This window comes from Pollicipes pollicipes, unplaced genomic scaffold (assembly GCF_011947565.3).
Source record: "Pollicipes pollicipes isolate AB1234 unplaced genomic scaffold, Ppol_2.1 Scaffold_4881;HRSCAF=5763_pilon_pilon_pilon, whole genome shotgun sequence".
NCBI lineage: Eukaryota > Metazoa > Arthropoda > Thecostraca > Pollicipedomorpha > Pollicipedidae > Pollicipes > Pollicipes pollicipes.
This window is the reverse complement of record NW_023596576.1, coordinates 44,074,841-44,086,794: the sequence shown is the minus strand read 5'-3', so window position 1 is coordinate 44,086,794 and position 11,954 is coordinate 44,074,841. Positions and strand designations below refer to the sequence as shown.

The window sequence follows — 11,954 nt, the reverse complement described above, 5'->3', positions numbered from 1 at the left end:
TACGGAATTTGGTGCAATTTCGTTGTTTTTGGACCCATACAAAAGTTTCCAAGCATGGTATGAGGGTTCATGTTGCTTATCAATATGAATGTACAGTCTATCGGAATTTGTTAAGGCTCTCGCAAAAAGGTATTTCTTAAGTTTGGAGCAGGTATATCTTTGGATGCATCGCTCTAATCTTAAACCATTTATTTCATGCGCATTTAAATACTCCTTGTGTTACCATGGCGGCGCCCATGGCCTCCGATACGTTTACCAGATCTCTCGATGTTGATAGCTCTAAAAATGAGTTAACAATTCATCAGTCGTACATTGGAGATGTTGGATGCGTTGTCTGGGACGCTGCACTCGTTTTGAGCAAGTTCATTGATTTTGCTCATGCACAGCAACCCGTCAAAACCGAGCCTGAGCGCCGCCACGGTGTACTTGATTCAGCGTTATTGCTGATCCAGCGGATCAACACTGCGACGGCTGTAGAGTTAGGGGGAGGAACAGGAGTTGTTGGGCTCCTGGCAGCGTCTCTAGGGTAATATGATTAATATTATATCCCTGTATGCCATGATTATATGCTTGTGTGCACCATGTTAAAAGGTATGACAGTCTAAAATTAGTTCAGGTGGGTATGCAGCACGTAAATGAAAATTAGAGATACTATAATTCTGGCCCCTTGGTGGTTTTCGCACTGCATGCACAGGTCATTGGCTTCTCATTTCTCGCTTGACTCCAATCCCTGACGGCAGCCCAAAAATTGATAACATGAAAGATATTGACATCCCTGTCATCCCCATATGGTTGAATATTGGAAAACTGCAATGCTGTGTTAAAAAACTGGTGTCTGATTCTAACATCAGATTCAAGGCTGCTTCACCCAGACTGTTTTCATACAGTTATCAAGCAATATGACATTTATTTTATTCTTCAATTCAAGAGACTTTCTGTGTGGAATGCAGAGCACACAGCTTTGCACAGCACAAACACATATCTCAAGTTTGGCCAGATTTTCTGCCTATGCATGCGCATGCCAGGAAAAATAAGGATAAAACTGAACACAAAAAGGTGGAGGTTGATCAATGAGAACAATGGAGTATGTCTATGGAATGTGTAAATGGTCAGTTGTTTGTAAGATAACACATGTCTAACCATTTTATTATGTTGTCCAGATGCAACACATATATAACAGACCTAGAAGATCTGATGCCTCTCATTCAAAAGAACATAGAGCAAAACAACCTGCAAGAGAAAGCCACTGCCACTGTTTTGAGATGGGGAGAGCACAAAAATATCAGCCTCCCTGAAGCTGATCTGCTTCTTGTAGCTGATTGTGTTTATTATCCTGAGGTAAGGTCATGTCCTCATGTTTCCATGGATACTGGTATGGTCATACACCCTGCCTTGGAACCTTGTGTGGTGGCACTTTGACCGGGAGAGGCGTGTATCACATCCTGTTCATTCTGGCCAATCACAAGCCATGGGGTATTGGCTGCATCTCCCCCAACCCACAGTCACTGTCCCTGATGTAAGACCATTTGCAGTAATGAAAGCTGAGGCTGGATTGTATTATGTGGGTCAAAGGACAGGGAAGAATGGGAGGGGGGGGGGGCAGGACACAAAAACAACTCCACCCTGAACTCTGCCACATTTGAGCACTTGCCCTGTAGCAATGCAGGGAAGCAATGGGAACTAGTCACAATTGATCCAATCTTTCAAAGTTTTTGTATATTAAGACAATGTAATTCTCTGGCACACTTCTTCTCACCTGTTCTCCTTTTTATAGAGAATGTGTGCACACACACCCACACACCCTTTTTAGGGCGCATCAACTGCATGGGCCATGTCAGTGCTCATAGGTCATGACGCGACCAGGATTCGAACCTGGGTCTGCGGTCATCGATCACTAATAGTGCAAAGTTTCTTCTTCAAACACCTATGATCAAGATCCTGAAAGCGTCCACACTTCTATCTAGCCCGAAGACTTGCATTTCGTTTTGCCATGCGCTTAAATCTCACCGGCAGCATACTCGAATTTGATCAGTCAATGAAATGAGGCTTGCCAGAAGTCAAAGGAAATTATGTTGATTCTGAAATGCATTCCAACGCCACCCAAAGTTGAGCACAAGCGTTGATTCACCAACATTGACTGAAAACTGAAGTTTTACTGCACGACTAGCTTCGTTTTGTGTAACGGAATTGGGAGAACGTTTGCCTCCTCACCGCACGCGGGTGTTCTAGGTGTTCGAGCCTGGCCTCGGGCGAAGGGTTTTTTTCTCCCGCTATAACAGGCCTCAGCTATATGGACGCTTAATGGCTGTACGTGCTTAATGCGTCGTTCAAACCTTATAACCCATGGATGGCAGATCGTTTGGAGCGATTGCTTGCATGAGAATTACATTGTATCGCTCATTGAGAGGCCGGCTAGTATTTCGGCCCCCGTTCTTTCTTTTCTTCTTTTTTGAGAACCCGACGCATGTTGCGCCTTTCCATGGACTGCCGGCGGCTACAGTCGCTATATTAAAGCTCAGGGGCCGTGGCAAAACCAGGTTTCGAACCCGGATACCCCACGCGGGGGCCGAAAAAGCTAACCACCCGGCCAGTGCGCCTTCCCACCCCTGCGCATGCGTAACAGGATGTGACATGAAATGGCTTGGCGTGTACTGTTCGCAGTTTGTTTCGTGGTTTGACGGCTTGCATCGTCGCCATCAGGGTGATGCAAGCTGTCAAATGTGTACCGTTGGGTACCCGAACGCGACCTTTTTTAAGAACATAATCACGCGTGACATACATAGTACAGCGGATATGATGCGCGGAATAAAATGTGGACAGCGATAAGATACTTTGATATTTTGTATGACGGTCTTTGCAGTCGCTCCTGCCACTTTTGGACACAATATCGGCCCTGGCTGGCCCCAGTACTATTGTACTGGTCAGCTATGAAGACAGGGATTCGGAGATGAAGCAGGCGTTGCAGAAGACGTTTTCAGAATCTCTACGGAAAGAATTCGAAGTGGAAGAGGTGCCGACGGATCAACTGCATCCCGAATATAGGGCTCAAGACATCCACGTCTTAGTGGCTAGGAAAATGACTTGAAGGTCGCGTCGCATCGTACGTGATGATGATTTGTGACTAACTGTGATAGGCCGGGTGACTCCAGAGCATGAGAAGAAACTACTGGTGACGCGCGTATGTACGTCTTGAAACGTGTTTGATATGTTCTGCCGCACATATCAACGTCGTGCAAGAGGGTGCTGATCATGAGCCTGAATGTGGCAGCCTGCGCAAAACAAATTTTGTTCATGGAGCTGGCCGCTTGAAATGTCTCCAAAAACTTGAATCATTTGTTCAAGAGATTGGGTATAGCAAAAACTTGTCAGAATTCGTTTTCGCTCAACATGTCGGAAAAACAGGTACATAAAGCCTCTTCCCTTCCCCAACCAATACGAGCGCATTATTTGCTTTGAAGAAACACTTCTTTAACCGTTTGCGTCAATCGTCAGCACTTTGTCTTCAGCCGTAACGTCATGTGCCAACACACCGCTGTAATGAAGTTCCACCAGCTGATTCTTGTCTCACATTGGATTGGTGCTGAGCCCAAAACTTAAAAGAATTGATGTAGAATACACAAAAAGGCTGCAATTTATCGAAAGTAGATCCTCTGAGACTGAACATCTTGTCTATATGTGTGCCGAAATATGCTGTGCCGCTGTGTCTGTGTAGTGAAACTGCAATTCGCTATATGTCTGCCGACGCGTGGTGAACTTTGCTTATTATTTATTGTATTTCTTTGCAGTTTGAGGCTTCAGACAAGAGCGAACGGTGAAATATCGATTAAAAAATTTGTGGCGTGAAAAAGTCGTGACACATAAAAAGAAAGTGCCGCTAACGCCCTTCATGTCTATCCGAACAACGATGTTTCGGCGGCTCAATTCCATTCATAAAGCTCTAGCAGTTTCACAGAAATAACTTACGCGAATACAAGTGTTTAGTCCACACAGGCCGCTTAAAACCAGGAATTGCTGACAATTGGTGTGCGTTTCAAGTGAATGCGCAAATTTCTGACGTATTTTTGATTGTTTTAAGCGACTGGCACTGCAGCCGTGTATTCCTCAAAACGAGTTGTTCTTGATTCTGCATCAGTGGGATCGATTTCGACTCTTGCGGTGCGTTGGTTTGGTTCGGACCTAGACTCCGATCGGCATTGTGCTACTGTAGAGTCAACCCTGCGCCATTAAAGTTCAAATGGGGTGTTTGATTTACAGCGGTGTAAGTTTGCGCGTGAGTGTGGTATTTTTGTACATTGAACTATAACGCTGGGAATATACCTTACTGCCCGCATTGATTTTTAGTTTGCTCACCGATGACTTGCGAAGTCAACTCCTAAAATTCGGTTGGTTACGGGAAGCTTTGTGGGTTCACCCTTAAGCTAATTTGAATCTGCAAAACGTGTATCGGCTGTCAGTGCACAATGAGTGACCAGCGAATGTGCTGATGAGTCTGCAACAAAACAATGAATTTGTTGTTTCATGCTACAAATCATCATCAACCATCACAGTGACCACTTATCTGCGCTCACGTTGTACCGGGCTGTATCGTCCAAATACATGTGTAGACGGATGTGTGCAAGTAGGAGTGATGTACGTGTACAACAGCATATTTGAGGTGTGCGCTGCGCGTTGTTTTAACACCCTCGCATCTGGTACGGGTTACGGACAATGACGAACTTTCTCCGGCACCAACCGCCGCCGCACCACCGCTCCAGACTCTTACCTGCAACCGACATACAACTAGCTAAGTGTCGCCAATTGTCCATTGGTCGCTGATCGCCGCCAGGAAGGCGAAACCGTTCTTCGAAGCTGGGCCTGCGCCGGTTCCGCCGAGATTCGGGTCTTGAATTGACAATGCCCATTACAGTAATGACTCATTACGATAATCGCGGCATGCCATGTAAAAAGGCTCCCTCGAAGATCGATAATTAGGTTTGATAAAGAGCAGCTGGCCGCCGGTTTTGTCCGAAAGATCCGTCGCCATGGCAACATGTCAGCCCGCACCTAGCCAGACCTGTGCTGGCCGGACGGGGTATTCAATAATTAGTGCCAACTTCGCCCGTTCGAACCTGTCGATCTGACCCGTTAGATAGCCTTGGTCTGACCATTGGAGCTAAGCCATTCTCATCCTTTGAGCATGCCGGTTTCAGTATTTGAATGACCCATCTCATCCTTTGAACATGCCAGCTTCATCCTCCGTAATGGAGCAATGGTCGCGGTAGCCGCTGCCGTTGCATTCATTCACATGTGCGTGTGGGCTGGGCTGGTGAGCGGCACGCGCGTGGGCGTGTAAGAACGTCTGGCGTGTAAGAACCCTGGTATACTGTCCTTATCCCAGGCGGCGAGGTAGACGAGTGTCTATCTTTCTAGGCAGCTCCTATGTGTTGGTTTTGCTGTGCGGTCTCGGTATTGGGATTTACTAGCCGGTCCTTGGCTGTCAGTCGTAGTAGGCGGTCTACTACGTCTTTGATTTTATGAGGACGATTATTTTTGTGATTGGTGGTCTCTACGTTTAAGTATATCCATTTAGTTTAGGTGTGCACGTAGCAGAGCGATCGGTGATTGTATATGCCTATGGAATCTAGCTGAGCCGTAAATTAGTGATGAAAGGAGCTGTGACAATGGGTGCGTATTGCAGTGAGTGTCTATGTGGACAGAATTGCACGTCATTGTTGCACCAGTCCGGATAGCTCCGTATTGGACATGCGTTAGTCGTGTATCACGTGGCGTGTATTATGCTGCCGAGAGGATGTTGTGTCAGCTCGCGCACATCGCGGCGCATGCGTTTATCCGGGTGCGTCTCTTACGTTCGGGATGTTTAATATTGGACGGCGTTCAGAATGTTAACTTTTCGGTTTGTCGGGCAAGGTTGACCGAAGACGTCTGTGGCTGCTAAGTTTTGGTTGTCTTTACCTTACTGCTCTTGTGGAACAATGCTGCGCACCCGGCCCGACACGTTATCTCACTAATCGTTCCGCTATTGTTAAAAATATAATGTATTCTGGTTCTGTTCAAGATTAGCTGCCGACATCACACAGTTGCTGGTGTAGCTGGCGCGCAGAGTAAGCATGAGGATTCACGTCTCGCGCGAAGAAATGCTAATGTTATGGTGACGTGGGCCAGTTGATAAATACTGTTAGTACTAACGTGACTTGCGCGGTTCACAGAGCTGCTAACACGCTATTACTACGCTTCCTGAATGCAATATGTCCTCGTCTACTTAGCACCACTGTTCTGGCATTTCCCCCGTCCTATGTGCCACACAGGATATACGAAATTAGCAGACGATATTGCGCGATTCCTTTGATCGTAGAAGACCTATAATCAGGCGAAAATGTAACATTACTTCAGCCTCATCCCGCGCCTCAACTCATCACTCGCAAGACAGCACCCTAATGGAATGTACGTCCATCACTCGCAAAGCTCATTAACGCAGGGGAAGAACGCGTCCCTCCGTGTTTTGCGCGGAAGCAGAACATCGGCGCCGGTGACGAAGCCTTCTTCTCGTATCAGACGGACCGTGTCACGTCTCCGACCCTAGGCCATGCCTAGTCTTTTCTGTCCCGGCCTCGCCGCGCTGCGAGTGGCGGCACCGTTCACTTCACACACCGGGGAAAGCGCGACGCAGACTCCGGCCAAGTGAGACGAGCCCCGCCGTCCACACCAGGTGATAGCAGCGCGGCGCTCCCGTGCGCCTGCGGCGACGTCCGTGGAGCTCCTCCCCCTCTCCAGCCCAGCGGCAGGCGTGCTGTCACAACTTGGCCATATGCGCCAGGGGTCGCAGCCGCGGCGTCGCCCACGTCAGCCTGACAGTCTGCGTACCACTCACCCCGGGGCCGGCGCTTCGCGCTCACATCTCAGCCCCGCGACATCGCACCTCAGACCTCGACCTCGGGAGCCTCCTCGTGCTCGATGTTGGTGTACTGGCGCGAGCGCTTCACGTTCCCGATGGCGGTGCGGAGCTGGGGTTGGAGCGTCTTGGCGCGCCGCACCAGCTGGTGCCGGTGCATGTACAGCACCACGGCCAGCAGCACGCACATGACGAACACCAGCACGCCGAGCACCGCCGACGCGGCCGAGGTGCGCGCCGCCGGCGCCGGCGTGCACTCCACGTGCTTCAGCTTCATGACCGGCAGGTTCTCGTTGGAAGCCGGCCGACCCTCGAAGCAGCGGTACATTTCGCTGCCCACCAGGCGCACGCGCGTCGTTTGCATCCACTCGAAGAAGTCCTTGATGTCGCAGTCGCAGTAGAACGGGTTCATCGCCAGCTTGACGGCGAAGTTGGGGTTCTTGGCGGCCAGCTGGTCGAGCCGGGCCGTGGCGTTGCCGTCCAGCCGCCGGATCGAGTTATACTCGAGGTCCAGGAAGCTGATTTTGTTCAGGCACTGCAGGTCCATGTCAACGCCGGTGAAGCGGTTGCTGCCCAGGTACAGGTGCTCCAGCGACGGTAGGTGGCAGAAGGTGCGTGGATCGCGCAGGTTCCAGATCTCGTTCTGCTCCAGGTGCAGCTTCTTCAGCTTGGTGAGCATACTGCCTTGGAAAATTATTTCTAAGCTGACCATGTACCAGTTTGAATCGACCTCCTCTGTGAAGGCATTTGTCAAATGCAGGTTTTCCAGATTCATGAAATTGCTGAAGACGCGCGGGTGATGTTTAGAATCGACGATGTACAAACTATTGTGATTCAGGATCAACGTCTTCACGTTGGACACGCGGTGGTACGTCTTGCCCTTGATCTCCTTGATGCCGTTATTGCTCATGTCTATAGTTTCCAGGTCTTCGAAGTCGGCGACCGTGCCGAAGATGTTGGTGGGCAGAACCTCGAGGAAGTTGCCGGTGAAGATGAGGACCTCAGTCTCGTCGGGAAGGGCACGCAGCATGGTGGCGTTGGTGAATCCCGTGTTGGTGCAGTTCACCACGTACCTTTCCTCGTTCTGGTACATCATCATGCCGCAACGGCAGCGTCCTAGGAAAGGCGTCGGACATCCGCTGGCATCCTTGGTATAGATGACGTCGTCGAACTCGTCATCATAGTCATCCTCGTCATAGTAGTCGTAGTCATCATCGTCATCGTCATCGTCATCGTCATCTTCATCGGAGGCGGTGGTGGTGCTCGGCGTGCTTGTGCTGAAGCTGTCCAGGTCCTTGGCGTAGCTTCGCAGCAGGTTGTCCTGGCCGTCCTTCAGTTGACTGCTCAGCCCCGGTCTGAGAACAGCCAGCAGCAGCAGCAGCAGCAGCAGCGACCGACTCGGTCCCATGATCTCCTCTCGCCTGCGGAACAGAGTCGGGCGGAGCTTAGCCACCTCAACCAGATCATACGCGACGAGGACATAGATATGGACCCCAATGGCTCTGTCAGGAGCAGGACCGGACGCTCACGACGTCGATTTTACACTGCAAAAGCCTACGTACGCCAGGCAGAAATGTTAGTGGCTTACGCTCCGCGAGGACACTGATTTATGGCACACGTGGGGATTGGCGCAAGGGCTCGTACGCTGCGTGTGCTTGCGGACCACGCCTCTGGACCTCACTGGGCTGCGTGCGTCATGCCCCGTCTGAGCCAAGTCCCTACATCGATGTCTGGGAAAACTTTGCAATGAACCCCATGGAAAGCGACCGGCGTCTAGGCCCGCGCGCTGGGAGCCGGACAAGAGGCGCAATGCGCAGGCTTTGGTAAGAAGGGCAGAGGAAGCCCGCGCACTGAGAAGCCCTGCTGCGCCTGCTGGAAAGGTCGGGGTAGGACAAGCGACACAAGCCGTCGCGCGACGGACGCCGCGTGGCGCCAGGCCCCCATTGTCCGCCACTGACGGGTGTGGCGCGAGGGCGGGGGGAGGGGACGATACGCCTGAGAGTGGACCACCTGCAGGGTCGGCGCGCAGGTCACGCGGCGTCGGGACGGCACCCGGGACCGAGAGGGGGCTGCGCCCAACGACCGCCGCCAGCCTCCGAACACATGACGGGCTCTCGGTACGCCCACGCTTCCATTTGTACGCGCCTGTTGCGGTTGAGGGGCGGGATGGAGAAGCAGACGTGACTTATTCCTGAGCACGGTCTTTTACCTCCCGTGCACTGTGGCTGGCAGTGCCGTCTGCTCCACGCACGTTCGGATGATGCAAGTCTCCAGCCAACATGGCGTCGCGAAAGCGCCCCGCGTGACACCCTCTCTTACTGTATCCCTCGAAATCTGGCCTCTCTGGCGTCACGCTTCGATTTCCACGCGGCCGGACGCCAGCGGCCGCCTCCAGCCGTGCTCACCTGCAGGACCAATTTGGGCGGTGCAGCGCGGCTGACTGCAGACCCGCCCGACCGTCTCCAGCCGAGGTCGGCCCCGGCCGTGCAGACGGCCCGTTATCGCGCAGTCAGTCTCGGCCGGCAGACGCGCCGGACCCGACCGGACAGGTCCGACCCTCCGGCTGACGGGCGGAGCTGGGCTGATCGACCCTCTGCCTGACACGCCGCACCGGACCGGACCGGTCTGACCCTCCGCCTGACACAGCGGACCGGAACGGTCCCACCCTCCGGCTGTCGGAATGAGCTGGACTGATGGACCTTCCTGACAAAAGGGACCGGACCGGTCCCCCTGGGCTCTGGGTCCGGCGCTGTCATCCCCTTGTGGTGCTGATGATGAGGTGCAGATGGTGTGCCGTGCTCATTCATGTAAGCTTGATATAGCAGAATAACTTTCTTCTTTTTACGATACTATTTTGTGAGTGGAGAACACGCTCTTTTCAAATTAAACCCTAGGTCCGAAAGCAAACGCTGACGGACTCGTGGGTGCATTTTCAGTTGACGTCCTGACCTTTGCATGATGTCAGTGTTCAAATAAGGACATGAATAAAATCAACATGGGAGTAACCGATGATGTCACCGGTGCAACTCCTTCCCCTCGGCGGCGAGGCCCTTGCAGATTTTTGCTCCTCACGGGTCCAAATCGTGCCTGTTGCATCCCACCCAATCCCCTCCGCCCCGTTGACAAGATGGTGCAGGCCAAGCCCGGAGGCCCGGCGACGCCCGACGGTCCGAGGTCTGGTCCGCAGCCCGACCGACCAGTCGGCGACGCCTACCTTATAACATCCCCACACCAACGTCACTACACTTGTCTAGTGAGTCATCAGTCCTCCTCCCGGGTCACGCGGCTGGCGGTGACCGCAGCTCAACCCCAACCCTCGCCCCAATCCAATTCTTAGCCCTTCACGCCCTTGGCTCAAGCGATCAGCGGCCCAGACGTGCGGCAGCCCGTCCGCGCACGTCCGCCCAGCCCGTCCGCGCCGCTCCCGTCGGGACGTGCGCGGACGGGCTGGGCAAGCGGGGGACGGGGCGAGCGCGGATCGGGACTAGTGCGAGCAGGAGCGGAACTAAGCCAGCACGCGCGTGGGTGGTCACCAGCGCGGCTGGGGACGGGCGCAGATCAGGACGAGTGACACACTTCTCGGCACCACGGCACCAAACTGTGTGTGACGTGTGGGACCCAGGTGGTCAGGGCAGGCGAGTGCGATCACCGGGCCCCTGCCCACCTCCCCTCCCCCGTCTCCGCCGAGGGTGCCAGGCGCGATTGGGTAAGGGCCACCCACACACCGCCATCAGATAGCAAGTGAGAGGGGGCGGCCATACGAGGACCACAAACACACTCACTTGTCCCGAGACTGAGGAACGATGTACGTTTCATGCGTTAAAGAACTGGTGCGGGCGAATAGAACAATCTGAACCCTACTGAAAGTTGAACACAAACGGGCACGACCACCGGTCGCTGCCCCACCCCTGCGGTGGGGCAGAGATGACAGGTCGGACCAGTGTCCGGCCCCTGTGTGTGCGCAGCCGTACGACGCAGCCAGCTGTCGAGGTTAGATGGCGTCACCTGCCTCTGAGGGGACGCGCAGAGCGACGCCGCACGGCTGCAGCCTGGCGACGAAGCGGCCCACCTTATCCGGCCGGGAGCGCGACGGACGCCGGGGCCGAGGCCGCACTCGCCCTCTGCTGCGAGGGTGCATAGCGAATGAGGGGCGGCCGGGCCGGATCAGGCGGCCGCCTGGCTCGACGCCGGCCACCGCCGGCTGTAGCGCCACTGACCTTGGGTCGGCTGGCACGGCTGTCGGACGGAACCGTGGCGGTGCTCACATGCCGACGAACGGTTCACGCCGCCCGTAATCCTCCATACCCCTGGACTGTCACAGCAGAACTGACTGACCGCGGTGAGATCTGCCGCCCGCCCGCCCTGCGGGACAGGGGTCGGCGCAGGACGGCTTTCCAGCAGTGAACTAGTGGTACGGGCTCAGGGTGATTTGGTGGGCTCGAACATGACAGGTACTCTGGTACCTACAAGCGCTATCTTTCAGGACTCTCTACCTGCTAGAAATGCTCCGAGCGGGGTGATCGCGCTACTTAGATCCCTGCCTCCCGCTAAGGCGGCGGCCAGGTGAGCCACGGCACCTGGATTTCAGGGGCGGCTTCAGGCGTCCGGGCTGGAGGTGCAGCGGCAACGCGGGTGCCGCGTCAGGCGCCTGACGTCAACTGATGCAACGTTTCCGCTAACGGCCGGGCTGCCACAGCGCCCGTCGCGCCCGCTAGACGCCCTTTGTGCGCTTTCTTCTTGCAGGACGAGGACCTCGGGGAGTCGCGCGTTCTGAGCAGTGGGAACGCTCGGGCCTGGCGCAGCTGATGCCTGACGCTGGGCCGGGCTGAAATTCGACGCGCACGCGCCTTTTTTTAGTGGTACTTCGATGATGGGTTGATTACCGGTTAACGCTTCTGGAAACGCTCAAAGGGTTGCGCTATTGTCGGATGAAAGAGGGGAACATAGTCGGCCGAACAGACGCAGTTTTTACACAAACGCAGCAAAGTTGGACATCTTCGGGCTTCCAGGTGGCCAAGAACGGTCGCAAGCGAAAGTAAAGGGCACACGAGAAGGCAAAAATTAT

The 11,954-nt window shown here is 53.8% G+C and overlaps 2 protein-coding genes across 2 annotated transcripts; one reads left to right on the top strand and one right to left on the bottom strand.

Annotated features, from left to right (window-relative positions):
• Nucleotides 1-234: 234 nt before the first annotated feature.
• Nucleotides 235-4,581, top strand: LOC119101387 (protein-lysine methyltransferase METTL21D). Its single transcript, XM_037224722.1, has 3 exons — nt 235-526; nt 1,161-1,338; nt 2,861-4,581. Exons 1-3 carry the CDS (start codon nt 237-239, stop codon nt 3,083-3,085), a joined length of 693 nt encoding a protein of 230 aa, XP_037080617.1. The 5' UTR covers nt 235-236; the 3' UTR covers nt 3,086-4,581.
• A 1,436-nt stretch (nt 4,582-6,017) lies between these two features.
• Nucleotides 6,018-11,236, bottom strand: LOC119101163 (asporin). Its single transcript, XM_037224440.1, has 2 exons — nt 11,107-11,236; nt 6,018-8,310 (listed from the first exon to the last, which is right to left on the bottom strand). The coding sequence occupies exon 2, from the start codon at nt 8,295-8,297 to the stop codon at nt 6,918-6,920; it is 1,380 nt and encodes a 459-aa protein (XP_037080335.1). The 5' UTR covers nt 8,298-8,310; nt 11,107-11,236; the 3' UTR covers nt 6,018-6,917.
• Nucleotides 11,237-11,954: the final 718 nt, after the last annotated feature.